General features: G+C 32.0%; 1 protein-coding gene across 5 annotated transcripts; it reads left to right on the top strand.

Moving 5' to 3' along the window:
- Positions 1–20,480, top strand: LOC111712520 (uncharacterized). 5 transcript variants are annotated; one of them, XM_023487158.1, is made up of 17 exons: positions 1–77; positions 1,496–1,700; positions 3,464–3,690; positions 4,476–4,555; positions 8,438–8,501; positions 9,225–9,303; positions 9,864–9,978; positions 10,661–10,699; positions 12,790–12,842; positions 13,065–13,102; positions 13,196–13,966; positions 14,442–15,389; positions 16,403–16,527; positions 16,948–17,046; positions 17,693–17,745; positions 18,574–18,658; positions 20,047–20,480. In XM_023487158.1, the coding sequence occupies exons 1-17, from the start codon at positions 21–23 to the stop codon at positions 20,153–20,155; spliced, it is 3,147 nt and encodes a 1,048-aa protein (XP_023342926.1). In that variant the 5' UTR covers positions 1–20; the 3' UTR covers positions 20,156–20,480. The 5 variants fall into 5 exon arrangements, with proteins under 5 accessions (XP_023342926.1, XP_023342924.1, XP_023342927.1 ...); XM_023487156.1 differs by having other exon boundaries at positions 18,571–18,658; XM_023487159.1 differs by lacking the exons at positions 18,574–18,658; positions 20,047–20,480 and adding an exon at positions 18,006–18,448.
- Positions 20,481–25,727: the final 5,247 nt, after the last annotated feature.

Here is a 25,727-nt window from a genome sequence, read left to right as displayed (position 1 = left end):
ATAATTTCAGATGAAAAATAATGAATATGTTTGTTCTCTTACTTCTTGTATTCTTGAAAACATCTTCTTGTTTACAGGTTAGTTTGATCTGAACAAGCTAAACAATAAAATTTACAGAAATAAATATTATTCTTTCTTATATATTTTCTAATTTCAACTCCCTTGTTGTCTAGTTCATAAATTGTCTAAACTTCATGTTATTTAGTTTACAAACTATCTTAACTTGTTGTCTAGTTTACATATAGTCTAAACCCCTTGTTGTCTAGTTTACATAATGGCTGAATCCCTTGTTTTCTAGTTTACAAATTGGCTGAATCCCTTGTTGTCTAGTTGCAAATTGTCTGTCTTAACGGCCCTTGTTGTCTAGATGCATATTGTCTGTCTTAAGTCCATTGTTTTTTTTTACGTCATGTACTGGACTGTCATGATGGTAATGCCAAATCACAATGATATTAAAGAGGAGTAAATGGCACCCCTCCTCCCCCCCCCCCTCCTTCTCGACATGATTTACAATTTAAAATATTTTGGCTTTAAAAATTCTACACGACAATTAATATTAAAATTGGTTGTTATTTCTACTTGTTTAAACATTGCACAGATATGAATAAATATGTGTTGTTGGTTAAGTCCTATATAAATAAAGCAGATATCTTAGCATTAAACCCTTACCAATTGCACTTATCCTCTCCATTGAAACCCACTACGCTTGAAAGTACGCTTACAGTCCCTTTATAAAGTATATTTTATCCATGATGTAATCATATAAAAATCGTATTTAAACCTGTTGGAATAAAGTGCAATTGAATGGCCTTTCTACACGTTCCAATGGAAAATACCAGTTTAATACTACGTTTCTCCGAATAATATGCAAAATTATAAACGACTTAATGCATCAAATAAAATTAGCATAACAAATTATAACTTATAACTTTTAAAATAATTGAAGCCCGTACTGTACACTCCGGTCCATTTCAACTACTGCAACTGGGCCGAACTTTAAGCAGTTATAGCAAGTTATACATTATGCATACAAACAATGTAAGGCAACACGGGCCAGTAATTTAAATGAATGTTAACCCCTTCTTTTTTGTGAAATATAGGTGTAAGGGGGTAAAATCAAATCAAAGAAGGACTTTAAAAATGTTGAAAAAATAATTTTTGTTAATGCTAGTGATCATCGAAATTACCTTGTTCTTAAAGGTCAAGAAATTGAAATTGATATTTAAAAATGAATCTATGTATAAATCAACCCAACTTTAGGAGGTTGCACAAAATCCCCCCCCCCCCCCCCCTCTAAATTCGATAGCCTTTTTACTCGATTGCAAAAATTTAAAAACCTATTGTGTGTCAAAATTTTTAAAACATAGTTTTTGAGAGTATATATCTAATTTGAAATATCAAAGGTCTACAACGGTCGATTGAAAAGATAAAAGGATTAGAAAATTGAGTTTGTGGTGGAAAATCAGCTGGAAACAATAATGTAACTGTTTGCCAGGTTGATATGTGCCCTCTACGCGGAGAGTTTTCTGTCGAAACATTTCGAATCAGCGAAGAATTTTGGCGACCCGGTGTCGAGAAGTCACGTGACGTGCTCGACCAAATTCTGAGAAAAATTGCGGATTTTGAGAGCAATAAGAAAGTTCATAATTACTTTAAACCTCAGGAATCTACTTATTACAAAATTAGTACAGTCATAAATGGTAAGATTTCGTTTTAAATCTTTTTAAAAATATTATAGTTATAATAGCTATTTATAACACTGTTATTTTGGTTCGCAGTGTTATAAAGTTTTTGGATAGAAATTTTCTCTTTATCGAGAAGGTTCAAGTCTTTTTAGATTTATTTTTGTACTGAGCTATAGCGAGGTACAAAATATAACCTAAAAATGCGAGAACCTTCGAGATATTGAGATTTTAGTCCAAAAAAATTGAAGTACGTCGTGCCAAAATAATAATGTTAAAGGTAATTTTATGAAAAGTTTGTGTACTTATTTCAATAGTAATTTCTACAGATCAAATAAGCTTTGAAACAAAGCAGAAGTCAAAATATAAAGTTGATATCAATTTTATTTTCATTTCAACTGAAAAAAATATTTTGGAAATATCGTATTTTTTTTTGGAGAAAATCCGGGAACCAATCAAAACTTTATAGCACACGTGCTAAAATAAACAGCTATTTATAGCACGATGATTACTTTATAGCACGTTTATTATGAAATTCACGATGAAGTGAGGAAGAATGATAAAGTATAGTTTCATAAAATAACTATATTCACGGCAGTTTATTTTTTAATTTGTCATTCTAGGCTGCATCCAAATTATTTCCGTACAGCGCGGCGTACTGCTGGCTGCAAAGAACTATTCAAGTTTTTCCGCTTAAATGTCAGCAGATTTCCAAGTGCCATATTTTATAGTTATATAGTTGGAACCAAACCACTCTATAAATGAAGGGTTACTTGAATAATGTCTACAGTCCCTTTAAGAGAAGTTTTATATCACTTCTAAATTGCAAAAAATATGTTTTGATTCAGTGATAATTATAAAACTCTGGAAGAGAAAAACGACTTCAAGATATGACTTTAAATAGTCAATTGAACATGAGACACAGCAGTTATACAATGTAAACAGGAGACACAGCAGTTATACATTGTAAATAGGAGACACAGCAGTTATATATTGTAAACTGGAGACACAGCAGTTATACATTGTAAACAGGAGACACAGCAGTTATACACTGTAAACAAGAGACACAGCAGTTATATATTGTAAATAGGAGACACAGCAGTTATACATTGTAAACAGGAGACACAGCAGGTATACACTGTAAACAGGAGACACAGCAGTTATATATTGTAAATAGGAGAGACATCAGTTATATATTGTAAACTGGAGACACAGCAGTTATACAATGTAAACAGGAGACACAGCAGTTATATATTGTAAAAAGGAGACACAGCAGTTATATATTGTAAACTGGAGACACAGCAGTTATATATTGTAAACTGGAGACACAGCAGTTATACACTGTAAACAGGAGACAAAGCAGTTATATATTGTAAATAGGAGAGACATCAGTTATATATTGTAAACTGGAGACACAGCAGTTATACATTGGAAACAGGAGACACAGCAGTTATACATTGTAAACAGGAGACACAGCAGTTATATATTGTAAATAGGAGACACAGCAGTTATATATTGTAAACTGGAGACACAGCAGTTATTACATTGGAAACAGGAGACACAGCAGTTATACATTGTAAACAGGAGATACAGCAGTTAGCAGTTATACTTTTTAAACAGGAGACACAGCCCATTTCAGTTAATAACTGATTAGATAAGTTACTAGTAAAATTATTTGCTTTGTAACACCATCAAATACACTTAATTTTTGCTAAATGTGGTCTTCCTATTCCACAGTTTTCTGGTTTTCACTATAGTATCTACATATTTTGAATTTCCAGGAGTAATGGAGGAAAGAGTTTACAGTTTGGACAAGGCTCTACCAGGCTGTACTGACCCTAACCCTGACGAGCCTGGGTGCTTCACGCCACCCGAGGGTTGTCTCACAGAAGAGACGCAGCTACCTGCCTCTATATTAAAGAATCTTGAAGTAGATTATTCATGTTCCCAAGCTGAACAAATCTACGGGATCGCAGTTCAGAAAATGCACGAAAAAGACATCTGCAGGGTAGGAAGCTCTGTTAAAAGGCACACTTCTGTTATCCAACATTGATCCAGATTGCTATATAAAGTTGCATCAATTTTAACTGTGTCTTTAAAATATCGGAACGCTTTTGCCTTTGATTACACCGGACTAATTCAAATATGAAATTGTTGGATGATTTAATGTTTTAAAGATAAAAATTAGAACAACCCAGAGCTCAAAACTTAAGAATGAATATCCCTAATCCCGATTACTTAATCTATGTATCTAATGGACATACTTTTGATCTTCTTCTTAAACCGTTCTGTCTTGGATATAGTAGAGAAAAATCAAAAACCGGTTTTTTTAAATTAGAGAGTCCCTCCCGTTTCTGAATATAATCTTAAATTGCGCGCAAAATTTCAAATTTATCGGCTTCATGTACGCGACTCTGATTGGTTGAATTTTATACACTTTTCAGGATACAAGTACAAGATTAGGTTAGTCTCGATATTAAGAAAAAGGTTAGATTAATCTCAAAATCTACCATTCTATAGTTTTCAGCTCAGGAAACAATTAAACCGACTATATGTGCCGATGGCGAAAATGTCGGCTAAATAATTCTGGACTTTTGATGTTTGACATCGGCATGTTTGCAAGGAGGACATTTTATTTTTAATGAATAATAGTTTAGGGCAGAATAAATAATGATAAAAGAATATCAAAACACTTAAATAAAATATTATTTTTTTGTTTTAACATTATTTTGAAGGAAAAAAACTATTAGAAATAAATGAATAAATAAAAGATAAAAGTAATATGTATTGCAGGATGAGCCAGACCTCAAAAAAGTTGGTGTTATCTGGGATGTTTGTCTGTTACATTTTTATCCCTGGGTAAATCAGCAAAGGTAAACAAGAAATATTAAATTAGAAATTTTTTTTTGTTAGATATTAGAAAATTTAAAAAAGGCAAAATTCACTTCTGAAATCTTAATTTACGTAAATCTAAATTTAAGTTAAATACAATTTCTAAGTCTGTGTTTGTAAACAAAGGGAGTCCTGGAGACACAGCAGTTATATATTGTAAACTGGAGACACAGCAGTTATATATTGTAAACTGGAGACACAGCAGTTATACATTGTGATGGTAATGCCAAATCACAATGATATTAAAGAGGAGTAAATGGCTCACTTTAGTATTTAATCACTTTGCTTCCCCACCTCATCCAGGGGTGGGGGAAATGTTTTTGATGCTCTGGTAACAAATATAAAATTACATATCAAAAGGCAAGTTTGCTAATCCTGATCGATACTTTTTTCCCTAAAAATCGTCTATTTTCCCAAATTCAGCAAATAAAGTTTTGCACTCTCCGCAAACACATCCAACATTTGCGGAAAAAATATTATAAATTAAGGGGATGTAAAATAGTTGAAGAAATTACACACCTCTGCGATAATTGGAACATAAATAACACAAACCCTTATTTTCTCATATCAAATCAATCCCTTTAATTTCAAATTTATAAATAAAGTTGAGAAACATGAATGGTGTTGTGTTTAAAGATTAGAATTGATAAAATTATCAATCTTGCAACAACATTATCGGCCTTCACGGAAACCTGAGCTCAAAGATCGAATTCAGCAAGTTCAGCAATTTTTTTTTCATAAACACTTATTAATAAAAATAATAATATTTGTTTAATATATTAATTATTCATGTCCTTCACGAGTCAGCAGTATAGGCTTGAAGTCTTGGGTGGATTTCCTGAATTTTAGAGGACACCCCCCCTCTGTATAAATGTAGGGTGCATCTTCTAGCCCTTCACTGTTCATTCTTAAGAATGGATTCCCAAAAAATGTTGTTTATGCAGGTGCTTCTTCAGGGGCGGACATAAGGATTCTGTAGGGGGGGGGGGNCTTTTAAAATTACGAAACCAACATAGATAAGTCTGAATGAGTTTAGTCCGATTTATATTTAATTCAAAAGTTTCTAGCCCTTTAATGATTCTGAAAAAAGCTTCTAAAATAAATTGTCTAATTTTATTAATGAAATTAATTATATCAAATTAACTCTCTGAGTAGCTGTGCTCAATTTTGCAGAAAAGATTTATTCCCAGGAATCCTCTCTTTTCTTTTACACAAAATTAGGGCTCCACAAGTTTTAAAGAAACAACATTTTTTATTGTTTAGAATATTAAACATTTTTAGCGTTTCAATAACATTGGTATCAGAGGATCCACGAAATCCAAATTCGTCACCTCTTTTACAGTGATAGCCAGAAGATTCTGGAATTGGAAGACGACGTTGAGTCTCAAGTTATGACGTTAAATAGTGCAATGATCATGGGAAACAGAAATTATGCAGTGTAATCAGACTTTCTAAGTGACTTAATAAGTGTTTATTACTAGATTCTGTAAAGGTTTTCTGAATTGTTATACAGTATGTCCCACGAAATATGACAGTAGCAAGACGACTTTAAGGTCGTCTTTGATCTTTAAAATAGTTTGCCTCACTTATTTGTCATTTTCAAAGTTAATAATCATAAAATATTCCTACTCCTTGGATTTACAAAATATAGTTCGTCTTTTTTGTGCTTTCAATATTACCAGAGTTATGATGAATATTACAGATTTCTACCATTTTATTTTTGTTTAATAAGTTGAAATATGAACGAAATTCTATATAAAATATCTCAGGTAATATAGCAGCACAATAAATGGCAGACCATGTTATTGGCTAGAAATGGGAGAATTAATGATTGTTTTAAGAATCATGCGACATGCATGATTGCTATAGTTTCACAAATCAAAGCCGTTTTGTTGTAAAACTTGTGGGCTACCCTGTATCTTCATAATTCTGACAGGGCTGCCAAATTTTTACTTGAACTAAAATTTTTTCTTTATATTTTAAAAACAAACAAAAAAGTTGTTTCTTTTCTAAAGTCAGATCTCAATGAACGAAACAGTATAGTACAATGCACAATGTACACTGAACAATGTACAGTGTACAGTGTACACTGTACACTGTACACTGTACACTGATCACTGTACAGTAAACAATATCCCGGGTCATAAGCCCGGTTTGTTTGTCCGGTTCTAGCTATGATTTAGCTGCGACTTCCTAGCTTAGCTATGATTTTGTATTCGTTAGTCCAAAATCAGAGCAAGATCGAAGCTTAGGTTAGATCTGAAGTCGGAGCTAAATATCAGCTGAACATCAGCTGATGGAAATCACACCTGAGGTTGGATTTAGCTTCGACTTCACAGCAAATGGGAACAAACTATTCGCCATTTTTAGGTTTTCACATGATATTGGGTACAAATAAGCAGACATTAAAACTACTAAAATTGCAAAACATGAAAATAGAGACCAGAAATAATATGCCAAGATGCATAGTTCAGAAAAATGAAAATACTTCTAAGATTTTTTAAAAAACCTAAAAATAATATTTTTTTAAAATAGATAATTTTTTTATTTTTTAACTAATAAATTTAAAAAAATATTTTTTAATAAATACTTTTAAAAATAAAAATTTTCTTAAGAATATTTATTTTTATTTTGAATACAAAAAAAAGATTTTTTTAAAACAAAAATAAACCTTTTTATCAGATATTTCCTTTTAAAGATTATTTCTGTTATTCTCTTTATTTTCTTCATCTTTTATTCTCTATCTATCTATCTATGTATTTATTAGTCTATCCATCTTTCTAATTTATCAATCATTTTACAATTTTAAGGCCAAAAATCAAAGACGACTTTTTAAAGCGGTCGAGAAAATATGAATGCCCCACAAAATTTTATTTTTTTGCTGTCAGAGGAAGGCCAGCTGTCATCAAATCATAGTCAGAGCAGCTTAGATTGGATTTATAAAACAAATTACTTGTACTTTGACTAGATCTGAAATCATACTAAATCCAACCTCAAAATTTTGACTTATGAATGAGCTTTGACTATGATCTGAAATCTAACCTTGTAGCTATGATCTCAAATCATAGTCAGAGTCAAAGCAAGTTACAGCTCGATAAACGAACCGGGCTATAGAGCTGTAGCTTTGACTTGACAGCTGAGCTGTAGCTAGTTAAAGCTGTCTGAGTGTTCTAGTCAATGGACACAGCTAGATCAGACCTTAGGTGTGACTTCTAATCGTAGCAAAATTTCAGCTGATCCAAATCATACCTCAGCTAGGATTTAGCTCCGACTTCACAGCCAAATCACAGCTAATGGGAATAAACTGGACGCCATTATTTACAGAATCCTAATGAAATTGGAACGTTTATTCAGCCATTAACATGAAAAATCGAATATAATATTGTGTTATATTGTTGTACTTTTAGTTTATCAAATAAGAATAGTTAATTTTGTTTGCAAATTTTAAAGATAATTGATTAAATTCATATTGCAATTAAATCTAAATTGTTAATAAACAAATGATTGAAAATTTGCCAACAAAATATGATGAAATTTTCAGAATTTAGTATTTTGGAATTTTGTCATACAATTATTCTTTGTAAAGATTTAGTCCTTATATAAAAAACGACTTTATTAAAGAGATCGCTTTTTGTACAAATGCCCAGTAAGATTTTATTTTCAGCTGTCAAATTTATGACTTCGCAGCTTGGATTACAGCTTAGCTACGACTCGAAGTCACAGCTATCAAATGCCATGACTTGAGACTAATGAACGAGGTTGATCCAATTTTGAAATCAGAGCTATGTCTGAAAATCATAGTCGTAGTTACAGCAAGTTAGAGCTTGTTCTATAACCCGGACTAATAATACTTAATATTTTAGTTGGAGTATCTGTGTTTTGAAAACTATTTACGGAGAATTTAACGCCTGCTACTGCAATAAAAAGGTAAAAAAGTTCATTTTACTCATTTTGGGGTCAATTCCAAGGCACAAGGGGGGGGTGTAGACTTCTTTCCAAAAAATAAAATATTACAGTAATTAAACATGGAAAACGTTTTGTATGGGTTTTCTAGAAAAAGAAATAAAAATTATCTTTCTGGACAAATTTTCTACCTTCATTGCAGAAACAAAGCATTTGTCGTTAAACTATCTTTTAACAAATTTTCTTGTGTTAACTCTTTTTTTTACAAGTCCATATGTTACCCGCAAAGAAAGAGACTGTAAAGACGACCCGGAACTCATTTATTGTGAAAATTCCTAGATTATATTAGGTCATCTAATTGAAATAAATCTTTTAATACCTTATTTAACGATGTGACAAAGAAATAAAAAAAGTTTACTGTTGAAGAGAACTTGAATAAAAGGAAACAGAAAGTATAAATTCTGTACAGTCGTCTCTGAAGTCTCATTCTTTGTGGATAAATATATTTTGAATTTATACTGGTATTTTCTACAGGGAGAATCAGAAAACCGCGGAATACAAATAGACGATATTTCATAATAAGTTTATAGTCCTACCAAAAAAAATATTTTCCTAACAAAGTAAAAAACTCGCTGCGCAATTTTTGTCTCATGTTCAGTGTTCATTGGACTATTTAAAGTCATAACTTGAGTCTATAAGTCGTCTACCTATTCTAAAGTTTTCTGGTTCTCACTGTATACATTTTAGAATGGATACTGGGTGAGAGGATTCTGTATTTCTAAACTAGAATGTTTATTTGGAGGGATTGGAGTACCTAGTTTAAAAGGTACAAGCAAACAAATGTCGTCTTCTTTTGTAATGTCTTTCTTCTCTTTTGTGATTTAATATATTAGAAAATTACAGATCAAAGGCATCCATCTATAAACGGTGACTCTCTGACTTTAATAGGAAATTGGAATCGAAAAATTAGTATTGATATATACGAATACGACTAATCTAGTATGATTTATATTCTAGAAGTTTTTTACTCTCAAAATTTCTTATTTAAATACTGAGTTAAGATATAACTGCACAAACTACTTCATTATTTACAACTACTTTACAAAACATCCCTCGCTACGCTCTGGATGTTTTGTTGGCAAAATGGGTCGAGGGAACCCGAGTTGTGAAGTACAATTTGTAATGTCCCGAACAAAGTTGCACAATTTTATCATCTTTTCAGATGAAAATGCGAATATTTTTTTATGAAAACATTGCATAGTTATTTTTCTTAATGGCCCCAAGAGACGTTAACGTTCCTCTGCGACGAGAGTCATGGGTCGGTAATGTTGGCTATAAGGCTGTAAAAGAAACTGCACAAACATTTAAACTATTTTGTTATTCTAGGCGACGAGACAGCTGTTTTATCTCAATATTGTGGGAATCAGGTTGAATATATATTACAAGGAACTAAAGCTGATCAGTTAACATTTTTACAATATCAGGCTCTAGACAGATTCAGGTAATTAATAGATCAATAAGATATCTTTTAAATAATACCCCCCCCCCCCCCTTAACTTAACTAAAAGAGGGAAATAAAACTTTAACTTCCTTTCCAAATTTTCGAAAGATTTTCAAAGTCGGGGGGGGGGGGGGGAATTCTATAAAATATACCTGCTGTAAATATAAATTATACACTTTTCCAGTATTTTTGGAAATGATTTTAAAATGGGTTTTTACACGTTCAAAAAATGTGTTGTAACTTATAGCTATACAAATCTGAATTTTTAACGCAAAACGAACTCGATCTAAGTTTGCTAATATATTATTTTTACAAAATTGAAAGCTTTCAAACGAAATCAGTACAAATGGGTCATAGCCTTGAACTGAGTAATTAGTTTAAAAACAAACCATACATATATAAATTTAATAATTAAGTGTAATTGATTACGAATAAACTCCATTAACACAGTGCGTTTCCTTCTCTTTCATCATTATAATTTAGAGGGGTTTATACTGATTTGATCTGCCTTAGTTTAAATGAACTTTAAAAAATTGCAATTATGAAAAAGAATATTTAGAAATAGTCGTCGACGTAATTGTAGTGAACTAAGCACTGTGCAGTGATTCCCATATTAAAATTGCAAAAAGTTAAAATTGTATTTAAACTTGATAAAATATTAATTATAATAATGTTTGATCAGACCTCGGGCACCCTACAGTCAACTTTCACCCTGCCATAGGTAAATATATTAACTTTACCTTAATTGTTCATTTACAAACATATTTGGTAAACTTGCAATACAGGGGAACACATAAAACTAAGGAATAAGAAGACGATATTTCAGAAATATTACAGTTATAACCAGAAAGCTGTGGAATAGGAAGACGACATTAAAGTCATACTTATGCATTTTTGATGGTGTTACAACGCAAATAGTTTTAAGAGTAACTTATAAAATAACTTAAGTTTAATGGGTCTGTTTACATTACACAATTTCTGTGTCTCATGTTTTTAGGTCCTATTTAAAATTCATGACTTGAGCCTGAAAGTCGTCTTGATATTCCAGAATTTTCTGGTTCTCACTGCATTGTATATTTAGATTTACTACTAGATTAAAATTTAACTCATTAAATGAATTGAGTCTGTGTACACTGCACATTTGATGTGTTTCATGTTGTAAGGACTATGAAACTTAAGTCTGAAGTCTCTTCCTAATCAACAGTTTTATGGGTCTTACTGAACATTTTAGTGGCTTCTTTCGGGGGGGGGGGAGGAGGGGGGGGGGAGTGACAAGGATTAGGTTGATAACATAACTATTCTTTAATCACTTCTCAGGACACGTATTATAACATTTAGTATTAGAAAGCCATTCTTATACCTTTCCTCTATATTAGAATTATAGTTTTACTCTTGCTTTATCAACACAAATGTATTTCTATTTAAAGGGACTGGTAAGCGTTATTTTAGGCGACTCTCCTTGCAAAGAAGGCAATGCCCGATTCACAACGTTACCCTTAAAAGCTTTGTCTGGATGAATAACATTATAAATGAAAACATATAGGAATTATCAGAATTAAGCTCTTTTAAACCTAGAAAAACGACAATATCTTCCACATTATTGATGAAGGTTTAAAATTGGACATCACCATTATTGCGGGGAGGGTCAGATGAAATTACGCTTACAGTCCCTTTACTTCCTTTCTTTATGAAGAACGAGGTAGAATTTTCCGATTTTGAATTAAAGTTGTTGCAATGTTTTTTTGAAATGTTTTTTATTTAATCCTATAAATGTCTTAAACTTTATATTTGATATTATTTTAAATAGACAAATCCAAATTGTGCAATAATCAAAATAAATTAATATACAGTAGTGGGTAATTATATCCATACAATGAAGACGACTTTTTATTTAAGTCTTGATTGTTTACAAGCTTTTTTCGAATTACAAGCTTACAAGTTATTAAATAAAAGCTTCTGTAATCGGTTAGCTTCTATATTTGTTTCCATGTTTATGTGTATCCATGCTTTTTAAAAGCTTGATATAATTCAAAATTTGAAATACGAAAGGTTAACAACAAACCGCAAGATATAAGGATTTACAAAAAAGCAGTTTTGAAGAGAATGTCTCTTAACATGGGCAAATTTGATATTTCTCATTTTCCACTTTTATCTGAAAATACCATCTTAAAATATTGTAATGCAAGAAAAGATAACTTTAAAGGGGAAGAAAGGAAGAAATTTTTGCCACAAATTTGAAATTTTTTAATCCCTTATTTTGTTTAACTTATTGTGTAAATTTTTAATATTTCAAACTTAGATTATTTGCTTTAACATATGTCATAGCTTGAACCAAGAATGTAAGGCAAGGAAAGTCAATTGCGGTTGTGTATACTCTGTGTACATATTGAAACCAGTTCTCTCTGGGCGGAATTTGTAAACAATAATAGATGCATCAGTGTCCGTTTAGTATCCGAGGAGGTTAAAAGCATTAAATTTGATAATTTTGATAATTCACACAATAATTTCCTATGACCAGAATATTTCATTGATTTTTTATGTGAAAGATGGATCCCATGTCAGGCTTCGACATCCGTCTTGTGTTTACATTACCGCCCAGAGACAGTACACTACAGTACTAAAGATGTGTACACTTCTGAAATGACTTTCCTTGCCTTACATCCTTGGCTTGAACTATCTTAAGTCTAATTGGTTTGTACTGATGTAAGGATTAAAAAATCAGTGTTTGTGACAAAGAGTCAATTCCTTTATTATAATTAAATTCGTTTATTTGAATCAATCTTTAAATAAATTTTTTTATATTTATTTCAGCACCAACTTCACTGGTCTTTTTGACGTGGGGCAGCTTATACTTGAGGACTTAGGTGTTTACAAAGCTCAAATTCATCTTATATTTACCGTTTCAAAACTTTATGCAAAATATCTCAAAAATGTCTGCATTTTAATGTTTGATTTAAAGATTAATTTTTAAAAAATTCAGAAATTATTTTATTTCCTTTAAATTTGAATAGACAATTAAAAAAATATATTTTGTTCTTTGTCTTGAACAAGTTTTGAGCTTGAAATAACACGTAATTATCTCTTAGACAGTCAGTTAGTAGTTTATGAGCCTAAACTAGCAAAGGTAAGATAGGAAAGAAATAATAATATATAACATGTTATGTATCTAGTGGCGAACAGGGCATTTAAAATGAAATATTATAAATTCTATTTTTAGAAGAAGAGAACAGGAAAAAAGAAGAAGATAGAAATGATGGACGAAGTTTATGAAACTTATTTTGCTCCTAATCACTGTGCCCCGGTCGTAGAAGAGGTTATTGTCGAGGATGCAGCCACAGTGGAGGCCAGGAGCTTCTTCACTGAGAAACTGATGGAAAAGTTGTTTGTTAATGTCGTCATCACATTTGTGTTTGGACTCATTAACGGATATATAACCCTGTGTTCCCCTGCTTCTATTACAGGATCGTTTTGGCTGAAATTTGCTCTAAAATCCAGCCAAGGGCTTGTTATATGCCTTGGACTATGTGAGGTTTTATTCTACGGATTAACCTGGACCCTTCCTGCAGACTTTAAACAAAGTAATATTATTGTTGTCTACAGCTTTGTGGTTTTGGCGGGAATCAGCTGTTTTATGTTAAAACAGCTGTTTTTCAATCTCTTCTGGACACTGTCATTTGTGAGCATTATCATTGATGTGCTGGCTCTTCGGCTCATGAGTGTTTGGGGAGTTCAACCACTCATGACAGTTTATGAATGGAGCCTAGCGGTTAAAATGGGGCTGACAGTATCGGCGATATTTTTTATTTCCACAAACTATTGGAATGTACAGCCGCTAGATGACGCTAGTGAGGACTCTGGAGATAACTTGAAGACTAAAAGGAAGATGAGGGTGGGGAAGCAAGGTTCAATAAGTGCAGTCAAACCTAGAGTTAAAGGAAAAATTGCTGATATCAGTTGTTACGGCCATTTGCCTGACGTCAAACCACAGGTAATATTCTTTTTGAAAAAATCTGTATTTATTAAACAGAATACTTGAAAATTTTGGTTTCACGATAATGTGATCAACATGGTCAAAGGGAGTGTCTGTGAAATTTCCAGTTATCCTACTTTTAAAAAAGGGGCATGTCCAATTCATAATGGTGCCCTTAAACATCTTGAGTAATAATGAGTAATAAATTGTTGAATTTTCCTTATTTTTTGCATTGTCTCTTCAGCATGAATCCGTAAATCACTTCTATATAGAGTCCACAATTGAAAATATCAAATTTTAATCTAGAAAAATAAGAATGTCTCTTTTTGATCCTTGATAAGACGAAAGATTAAAAGGTGGAGTTGTAAATCGGACATGTTACTCTATAAATGAAGCTTTTCTTTAATATAAAAAAACAATAAACAAAAAAAAAACAAATTATGAATCTCATTTTTTGCTTATATTTTGATATATTTTTTATTTTTGTTTTCAGGGCTATTTGTGTATTTACTGTTCGGCCAGCTGTATGCTAGAATATCACATAGACTGTTGGACTAACTTTAAAACTATTCAAAGTCCCAAAGTTTCTGGGGCTTCAGGGATATTTAGGGATAAAGAAATGTTGAATTCTGAGTGTCCAACACCCCGATGTACTGGACTTATCCACTGTATTCTCTGGTTTGATATAAATGGTGTGAAAATAAACAAAAAACTGGTTTTCAAAGAAAATACGCGAGAAATGAAAGTGAATTCCAAAATGTTGCCAAAGAAAAGATTACGGCGACACCTTTCAACTACCTCAATTAACTCCGAATCGTCTTCAAACAACTCAGACTATTCAATAATATCTGATAATTTCAATGTTATTGGCACAATGAACCATATTCCAATTAAATACTCAGTTTTGCCAAGATGTCCGTCTCCTCAACCCAAAATAAAAAAAGAGAATTCAAAGATAAAAAAGATAAAACCAGTATTGGGCACTTTACCTGTAGGGATGATTCTAGAGAGCAAGAAAAAGAAGAAACCAAAACCTAAACAAAAATCACAAACTGTGGCTCAATCATCAAATATGGCTCATTTTGAAGGGATGAATTGCACCCGGGTAAACCTGCCACGGTATCAAACCCTTGGCTCAAATCCATCAGATTTCCTTGAATCAATTATGAGTATTGGAGCAGAAACCTTTGGTCCCGTCACGTCTTTTCCTCGGCCTAGAGAATCTAAAATCCTGGCAATGATTAATCAAATCAAATCTGAAAATGTGAAAAAGCAAGAATCTGAAGAATCTGTAAAGTTTGTCCCAAGTGGAACATTTTATGAGTCAAGTGGAGCAAGCTCGTTATTCAGTTCATCTTCAGGATCACTGCCAAGCAGTTCAATAGCATCAACACCTGCCGTATCTCCCTCAACTCTTAACTATATTACTGGAGCACGGAAGGTAGGGAAAATGTACACACTTCAAAGCAGAATTCTTTGGAAAGACGACATTAAGTTTCAGCATTTATTCATTTATTTCTTATGAATTTAGATTCACACTGCAAAAAGTGCATTTATGATTCAAACCTGTAAAAAAATGTTTTCTCCCTGTAAATTGTAAAATAATTATTTTCCCTGTCTAATTACAAGCAAAGAGTAGTACATGCAGAAAAAAAACTGCCTGCACTTGAGTGCACTAACACTTTTAAAGTGCTAGTTCAAAGATTCTCGTGAGTTCCATTTAGTTAAGACAACATAATGGCGAAATATATAAATAGATCTAATAGAGAAATATATTGATGTTATTTAATATTGAAAATAGCATAAAACTTGTTGTTAAGGGAGAAATGAACCCAGATTACTTCTATATTGATGTTATTTAATATTGAAAATAGCATAAAACCTGTTATTAAGGGAGAAATGAACCCAGATTACTTCTATATTGATGTTATGTAGGGCAAAATAGCATAAAACCTGTTATTAAGGGAGAAATGAACCCAGATTACTTCTATATTGATGTTTTGTAGGGCAAAATAGCATAAAACTTGTTATTAAGGGAGAAATGAACCCAGATTACTTCTATATTAATGTTATGAAGGGCAAACTAACATAAAACTTGTTGTTAAGGGAGAAATGAACCCAGATTACTTCTATATTGATGTTATTTAATATTAAAAATAGCATAAAACTTGTTGTTAAGGGAGAAATGAACCCAGGTTACTTCTATATTGATGATATTTAATATTGAAAATAGCATAAAACTTGTTGTTAAGGGAGAAATGAACCCAGATTACTTCTATATTGATGTTATTTAATATTGAAAATAGCATAAAACCTGTTATTAAGGGAGAAATGAACCCAGATTACTTCTATATTGATGTTATGTAGGGCAAAATAGCATAAAACTTGTTATTAAGGGAGAAATGAACCCAGATTATATTTAATATTGAAAATAGCATAAAACTTGTTGTTAAGGGAGAAATGAACCCAGATTACTTCTATATTGATGATGGTGGATTAGCTCAGCCTGAAGAAAAAGAATGCTCAATTTATGATCTCAAGAATTATCCAAATATATCTCCATTAGCTGCTATTCTTAGGTAGAAACTCGGTTTAGTGACCATACAATGAAAATTTTGCATATCCTTCCTTTAAATGGTAGAAATAATGGTGTTATTTCTGTTATTATAGTTCCAATCACAATACTCTCTAAAAATTACGGTGTATGAACAAGAAAAAGAAAAAAAGAATATGATGTTCATTTGAGACAAAATTAATAAATACTCTCCTTGTCCGAAATACTGGATACTGTTATTTATTGGACTTACCACTTTATAGTTGGAGGGCCAATTGAAACTATGTCTATAGTCCTATTAACGAATCCATTCTTTGTTAAAAATATCTAATTTATTTACCAATTTTTATCGATTTAAAGGTTTTCGATAATTATCTTTTAAATTAATCATTTCATTTTTATTATTAATTTATTATAATTATTGTCATCATTATTATATTTTTAGTAAAAGTTTCCCCCTTTACCCTCCTGACCAAATTGACGAGTGCCTGCGGTCAATCCTATTAAGGATGGAGACCCAACATTTAACCTTGGATCAATTCAGGTACTTTTTACAAGTATAAAGTAGTAATCGCTGTCTGTGTTTGGATATACGATCATAACTTGTGAACCGCTGGACCAATTTGCCTCGATAGAACCACGGAAATGTTTTTAGTTTGGTTTATAAGTTTTAAGTATATTAGATAAAATTTTTAAGGCAAAATTCAGTTTCCAGGACAAGATTGGTTTCCGAGCTAGTTTGCTGATATTTTTTTGATGTTTTTTTTTTCTTCTTTCTTTTCCGGGATGGGGGCTTTGGTTGCTGGAATTACAAAAGAGGTTGAGCTCCCCTTCCCCCCCCCCCCGCTTAAACTGAGCAATAATCCTGTATACGCCCCTGGTTTGGTTGAGTAAGATATTCCAAAAACTTCGAAATGTTTTAACAACTATTTAATGGGAAATACTAAAGCACATAATAGATTAAACGCTTTCGTTAGTCTTATAATTATCTATTAATTTTTACGAATAGAGATACAACTTTCTACAAATGAAACCATCTTTTTTTCTACAAATGCCAATGAAAAATAAATAAATTTAGCCTTCAGATCGGGGTATTGGAATAACTTCATGTCGTCATTGATTTCTCATCCTTTGTGGGTATTCATTTTTTTCGGTGTATGTTCAAATTAAGATTTTTTTTTATTTTGTAGAGGCCTAGTTGCACAAGAGTTGGAAGGTGTACCAGAAGATGATGATTTTTCAGGTTGGAAAACTTTAAAAAATATATATCTTTAAACGAATATTCAAGTGCCACGGCACGGCACGGGTATATTGGGGGGTCAGGGGGTTACTGGTTGTTGTCACAATATTCTGAAAATCTTTTCCTTTACAAACATTGTATCAATTTTATCTTGCATTGATTTATAATGATTTTAATTTATAATTACTTTTCCCGTTCATATATTTATCCTTGAATGGATGCTGTAAACCCGCAATATATTTATAATATCGTCTTTGTTACAGAGAACTATTTCAGGAAAAAACATATACTTCTTACAAGAATTTACAACGGATTCAGGATAATCCAGATATATTAATAGATTCTAACAACCATTATTAAAGATGTGTGGGCGCCGGCAGCAGCCCGCCAAAGTATTAGTTGGGTCTCTGATTCGTGTTTAAAATACCCATTTTAAGAGTTTTCACTTAAACGGATTTCTAAACTTCAACACAACATTACTATGCCTCAGAGGATTATATAAAATAAAATAAACTCAAGCGATCGAGCCTTATTTGACTCGAATAAAAGGTTTATAGTGTAAGCTAAAAATTGCTTCCCCCCCTGATACCCCATTGTGCGGCATGTCTCATTCAAACAATACCACAATACCCTTTAAACATACATCTGATTTATCAACCTGGAAGATTTCCTCGTTTTCCTATCTGAAAAGTGAATCACTCGTAAATTTGAAAAAAAAACTACTTTTTAAAAATTCTAAAAATTTTTTATTTTTTTTTTTACAAACTTTAACATTTTTCATATTTTCAAGGCTACTACTTATTTATGAAAAGTATATTTCTATTTGAGAAGGAGTTTTTGAGAGTGACGAAGATGAAGATGACTATATCGACGAATGTTCTATTTGTACAGAATCCTTGCTCTACGGACTTATCAGGTAGAATTTTTTGTGAGATATACAGTGAAACCCTTAATAACGAATACATCGGAAGAATTTATTAAATGTCGTCTTGACAATTTTTCAATGAGTTTTATACTATATTATGTTTTGACTGCATACGGTTGTACTTAGTAAAACAAGAAAATTGCAGTATACAAACAGAGTAAACTTGTCCGTCTTCACTGTTCATCTTGCGGATACATTATAGACACATCTTTACAGTCTTTTAACCCTTTTTATAAAATAAACTCTAGCAGACATAATAATAGTATGGCTTTTGAAATTAGGTATTACAATGCTAATTCATAACAAGACGATATCGAATTCGTCTTTGAAGTCCCATGTTTTTTGGGACACCCTGTATATCATTCTTTGAACAAAAGATTAAGTTTTAACAATTTCAAAGAATTAAGGATATTTATGAAAATTAGTTTAAAGCTTTTGCTTAAAATGAGTACTTTGCAATTGCCTGTTTCATCATTATACTAAATGAACTTCTGTGTAAACAGGGTTTCCCACAAAGGATGAGACTTAAGAGACGACTGTACGAAATATATGCATTCTTACATCTTATATTTCTTGCCCACCGCAGCTAGCTTACGCGTCTCATTATTCTTAAACCAAATCATTTAATAACTGGAGAGACTATTTTCAAGGCAGTTCCTGAAAATATACCCCCGTACTGACATATCATTAACGTCTTATACTTTTTGGGTTACACTGTATTATATGCCATCAAATTGTATCAACTCTAAATTAATGAATAAATGATTATACAGATAAACAAGGAACAGGTAATATTCATTTTTCATCGCCTGTTTCAATGTAAATTCGTAATTTTCTCAAAAAAAACTTCACTTTGCTTAATTATTCCAAGGGGAAATTCATCAATGAAATTAAACTGTCAAATTGTGGATGCAATGTTTACTAATTTTGAATGTATAGCCAATATAGCAGGGAAGGGATTGGGTCAAATAGATTTTTAGCGACCGACATAATACTGTTAATACTGATTTAACACGGATTTCCTTCAGGCCTTTATATTACTAGCAAGAATGGAGATAAAGAATACTTTTTTTCTAAGAAATATTATTGTGCTAGGACCGAATTTAATGAATTTGAGATGTCGCTAAACTACCCACCACCGGTTCAAATCTTGAAAATCACCGATTCAAATCTTGAAAATCACCGATTCAAATCTTGAAAATCACCGATTCAAATCTTAAAAATCAGATTCAAATCCTCATGAATCGGAATAAAATTCATTTAATTCGGTCCCTGACGAAGAAAGTATAATGCATCCATCTATGAAGGTTAAAAGTTTTTACAATTCATTTTGATTTAGGTTTTTTACTTGATTTTAAAAAGACATTTTTTTTTTTTAGATTGGAGCCCTGTGGTCATAGTTTTCACAAGAACTGTATACAAGAATGGTTTTGTAAGGATAAATCCTGCCCCAACTGTAGATCTGATATCTCTGAAAACCTGCCCTAACTGTAGATTTGATATCTCTGGAAACCTGTCCTAACTGTAGATCTGATATCTCTGAAAACCTGCCCTAACTGTAAATCTGATGTTTCTGAAAACCTGCCCTAACTGTAAATCTAATGTTTCTGAAAATCCGCCCTAACTGTAGATCAAATGTTTTTAAACCTGCCCTAACAGTAGATCTAATACTCCATAATCCGTGAAGAAAAATTCTCAATTTAACTCTTGACAGTTGAGTTTACTCATTTATATTGTCCAGTTATTATCCTGTACATTGATTTACATTGTTTACTTGATACTTGCTACTCAATAAATTTTCAGTGCTTTTAAATTTCAGTAATTTTATTGTACTATATTATTTATACCTATTTACAGGGTGTCCCACAAAACATGACAGTTGGTTAATAGTTTAAAATGTCTGCTTTAATAAGTTGTTTGATACCAAAGAGACAATTGTTCTTAAACAGGGAACGCCGGGCACATCAGCTAGTTACTTGATTATATATATATCTAATAATCTAACATGTAACATTACTTGAGTCTAACTTGGTCTATATTTGGTCGTGATTTCAAAGTAAAGGGAGCCAAAATATGGAAAATAAATGAGACCTGAAGTAAGAACTTTTGTATTGTGGATCTCCATCCCTTTTATAGAGTAGCTAGCTCAGTGTAGGAATTCTTAAATTTGAGGATAAATAATACCAAGATTCACTTCAGATCTCATGGGTTTACATTTGAAACAGGGTGTCCCAATAAACATGAGAATTCAAGATACAACTTTAAAATCTTCTTCACCATGTCTGATAGTTGATGATGAAAAAGGTGGTGTCAAAATAAATATTGTGCCTCTCATTAGCTTTCAAAAATGTGGTCTGCCTCCTTTCTGTGTAGTAAAACCCTACTCCATAAAAAGTCCTCGAAATATATCTATCCAGGTACAACCTGTCCACTCTCAAAGTCAGCAATGACACAATCCAAATGCCTACAATCCAATGCACTATCAACGCCACTGTCACTCGTTTGCTATTGGTGGCAATATGGACACAAGCTATTAACCGGCTATAAATGCCACACAGGGACACAAGCCTACATATAAATCAAGCTCTAAATGCCACACAGGGACACAAGCTTAGCTATCAAGCAAGCTCTTAATCGATCTATACCAAAAACCCAGGTATGATATCAGCCTGTATGTTTCAACATGACACAGTTAGCTATCAAACAAGCTCTTAATCGATCTATACCAAATATCGAGGTATGATCTCAGCCTGTATGTTTCAATGAGGACCCAGTATGCTATCAAACAAGCTCTTAATCGATCCATACCAATTAACGACATATGATCTAAGCACATATGTTTTAACAGGGACCCAGTAAGCTATCAAACAAGTTCATAATCAATATATACCAGATACTGAGGTATGATCTCAGCTTGTATGTTTCAACGAGGACACAATTACTCTACACTGTAATCAAAGCGGAGTTTCTATATTAACTAACTTTATGTTAGATATTGTATGCTACGTTATGTTATGTTATGTTAACGTGAATTGACAAAATTACACGTTTAATTTACAGAAAATGCTTGTGAACAATGAGACATTACAGAAACCAATAACAGTCAGATTACATATTTTCAAAGATAAAATTTAATTTATTTTTCTCAACCTGTTCCCAAATAACTAATTAATTTACTGTCCAATTTTTACCACATGTTTCGTCGTCGTTATTAAATAATGTATTGATAAGATCAGAGAGGATAGATATAACCTAGTTAAGATATCTCCACACATGTTTACAGCGTAGTATAAGCTGAATGTAGGTATTTAAAGGATTAACATGGAAAGATGTAAACATAATCACAATGCATGTTTTAATCATATTACATAGCTCATGTTAAATATATATCTAGGTATGCTCAGGTTAACAAATATTGGGATTGCTGCAATATTTGCTACATGTATCTTCAAAATTGACGGAGATATTAAACATTTTAACGATTTTTAGACACTGGACATATTTCTTAATATCTCCGTCAATTTTAAGACATTTTTTGAGAAGGAGAGTTACCATAAACTGTTTACTAACCAATTTCTCATTTTTTAGACCCTTTATTTTGAAGCAATATTATTAATATTTCAGTCTTTGATGTCTTCGAGATCCATTAGTCTGAAATATCTCAGGTTCCAAAGATAAAGGGTTAAATTAAGCAAATTAATAGAGACGACCTTTTTACTGCCTTATTTTGATTATCACTGTATCTTTATACATAAAGAATAGTCTCTGTTTGGCTGTCCGATCATAACTCAGAAACCCTTTGGCCGTGACATATTTGCTTAAAAACTTTGATTTGGGAACTCGGTAGAATCACGGGAATACTTTAGCTTGATGTAAATTCTAAGTTGAGTAGGTTGACTTTCAAAGAGAAAGGCAAAGCTGGGTTCCAAAGCTTATACTATATATCATCAGTTAGTCCTGGAAAAATATATTTGGTCTGATAATGAATATTTCTGTTCAAAGTGTTTTCAAATCTACTGCATTATGCTTTAACCTCACTGGGGTACAATTTATGTCTATTCTGATTAAGGAGCACTACAGGTTTGAGAATGGAAGGGGGGGGGGGTCTTGAAAGTGTTTTGTGATATAATTTCTTATTTTTTCAGAAATAATAGTGAATACAATTTTCACTTTTCTTGAGACGGTATCAATATCAAGATTATTCTGTAAAGTTTAAGATTTAACCTTACTTTCATTAATATTAGTTAGTTTATTATTCTATAGGATAGCCCACAAGCGACGAATATGTTAAAGGAAGAGGGTAGAAACAAATAAACAAAGATATATGTAATAACATTTTACCTAAACTTCTTTTGCTGCTCTTACCCGCAGGTGAAGAAGTATCAAAACTTAAAGGAACTCTAAGGGTAATTGAAAGTGACCCTTCAAGCAAGGATATCAATGCCCGACACTAACCATTAACGAAACGGGTTTAAAAATTTGGAACGTTCCCAGCCCTACCCTCCACCCTAGTTGTAGTCCCTGAGAAATTGACCAAATGTACCGCAGTAACAATAATTGCTTCTTCAGATCAGAAGGTTTTTTACTGAGGGTTTTTATACTTTTTTTAAAAATGTTATCAGATGTTAAAATAATGGTCGGCTTGGAACAGATTGGTTTCTTTTAACAAACAGTTGAAAACCTTCATTTTTAAAGGAACTGATTCAAGTTATGCGTGTTTTCTACACTGCCCCCATTTGTTATACGCCTGGCGTTGCCCGTGGACAAAAAGTAAATAAAAAATGAAAATATGTTGAAAAAAAACGAGTTTGTTTTAGCGTATGTCACCCCCAGACTACCAATGAGTGTCCACAAAAAATGTCAGCCCATTCGATCCCGCCGTTAAAATCTTGAAGTCCTGCATTTTTCCTATTTGTCTATTAATCAATTATCATTCATGCTAAGAACGCGGCATTCAACTTTACAATATATTCATAAATTTTCTTATTTTTAAAATTTTATACTTTTAAGCCATAAAAACGCCAAATCTTTAAAACTTTTGATTAGACAAATGTTTTTTTTTTGTTAATCAGGTATGTTCCTCTTGAAACTACAAGGACAGTTCCTTTAAACGCTACTTAAAGATACGATAAAACTGCCTTGAAAGGTGTATTAAGTTATGTTTAGATTATATAATTGTATTCTCCGTGAAATAAAAGTGAGTTTGGAGCAGAATGAATTCAGTTCCCCAACATCCATCGTCAGTGTACAACAAGTAATATATATATAAATTTAGCTTGTCTTGGTGCTTTTCTGTTTGTTTGTATCCAATAAACGGCTGAACTGATCAGGCCCAAATTTATTGTGTCACCTCACGTGGCCCGAAGGAAGGTTTATAGCAAATCAGACTTTAAATATGTAATCTTAAAATATTTTTATCTTAAATTATTTAATTTTGTAAAATTTTGTAAATGCGCGAAAAAATAGTATGAAATACACAAATTTTGAACTAACTGTAAAAAGAAACGAATATGCTCACAGATACAGCCACGATTTAAAATTGAAAAAGCCTTGTATATATACATTTCAAGTAGTAATCTCTGATTGTCTGTATATGTGTACCGATCATAAATTTAGAACCCCTCATCCGAGTTGAACCACGCAAATATTATCTTGGTTTAAAAATGTTGGGAATCGGGTAAATTTCATGAAGAAAATTATTTTTCCAGGCTAAGCTGGTTTCTCAAGCTACGTAATAGATGAATTAATATCAAGGAATTTATAAAAAAGAGTTATTCTTAAAAGAATTGTGTCTACTTTATGTACAGAAAAGCTTTTAATTGATAATTATTTGATATTTAAAAATATTAATCATTTTCTGAATATCACAGAAAATTGTTAGTTGAATTTTTTGTGATTTTCGGGGAAAATATTAAGTTCTTTATCTAAAGTTTAGTTTCGTTCGTTCAGTAGGAAAATTTATCTTTTTTTTAAGTTCGTTCGAAAAAATTGTTATTTCAGTAAAAAAAGTATTGTTTTCAAAAAATGATTTTTAATTTTTCTGAATGATCCAATTTGATCGTTCATTGTTGGCTCAATTTTCTGAACAATCAGATTTTTTTGTTCACTGTTGGCTCAATTTTCTGAACGATCCATTTTGTTCGTTCATTATTGGCTCAATTTTCTCAACGATCCAAGTTGTTCGTTCATTGTTGGCTCAATTTTCTGAACGATCCAATTTGCTCTTTCATTGTTGACGTAATTTTCTGAACGATCCAATTTGTTTGTTCATTGTTGGCTCAATTTTCTGAACGATCAAATTTGTTCGTTCATTGCTGGCTCAATTTTCTGAACGATCCAATTTGCTCTTTCATTGTTGACGCAATTTTCTGAGCGATCAAATTTGTACGTTCATTGTTGGCTCAATTTTTTGAACGATCAAATTTGTTCGTTCATTGCTGGCTCAATTTTCTGAACGATCCAATTTGCTCTTTCATTGTTGACTCAATTTTATGAGCGATCCAATTTGTTCGTTCATTGTTGGCTCAATTTTCTGAACGATCCAATTTGCTCTTTCATTGTTGACGCAATTTTCTGAGCGATCCAATTTGTTCGTTCATTGTTGGCTCAATTTTCTAAACGATCCAATTTGCTCTTTCATTGTTGACGCAATTTTCTGAGCGATCCAATTTGCTCTTTCATTGTTGGCTCAATTTTCTGAACGATCCAATTTGCTCTTTCATGGTTGACTAAATTTAATTTAATTTCTAAATTTTTTATTTTTCCAGATTTGAAGAAGATTCAGGGGAACTTGCTGTAATTTTCGTTGCTGTGCTCATCGCTTTTTTAGGCATTCAAATTTTTGAGTAAAGTAACTTTTCTTGATTGATCTTTCGATTAGTTTTAAAAACGATATTATTAAATGAATTTTTCGATTAGATAGTGTATACAGAGTAAGATTCAAATATTAATTTAAAAAACTGTTAATTCAGTCAATTGTTATGTCACAATTAGAAACAAAGAATGAAACTTTCATGATGATTTATAATAGAAGTTAACAGTTATAACAACTCCCTTTATT

The sequence above is a fragment of the Eurytemora carolleeae genome, unplaced genomic scaffold (genome assembly GCF_000591075.1).
Source record: "Eurytemora carolleeae unplaced genomic scaffold, Eaff_2.0 scaffold1282, whole genome shotgun sequence".
Taxonomy (NCBI): Eukaryota; Metazoa; Arthropoda; class Copepoda; order Calanoida; family Temoridae; genus Eurytemora; species Eurytemora carolleeae.
Note: the sequence above shows the minus strand (reverse complement) of the source record. Positions and strands in the feature narration are given on the sequence as shown.

What these genes read in the sequence shown, in the direction of transcription:
- LOC111712520 (XM_023487156.1), top strand. Translation starts at nt 21, where the DNA reads ATGAATATGTTTGTTCTCTTACTTCTTGTATTCTTGAAAACATCTTCT. An exon ending in TGCCTGACGTCAAACCACAG is followed by an intron (nt 13,967 to 14,441) that starts GTAATATTCTTT and finishes TTTTGTTTTCAG; the next exon opens with GGCTATTTGTGTATTTACTG. An exon ending in TTAACCTTGGATCAATTCAG is followed by an intron (nt 17,047 to 17,692) that starts GTACTTTTTACA and finishes TTTATTTTGTAG; the next exon opens with AGGCCTAGTTGCACAAGAGT.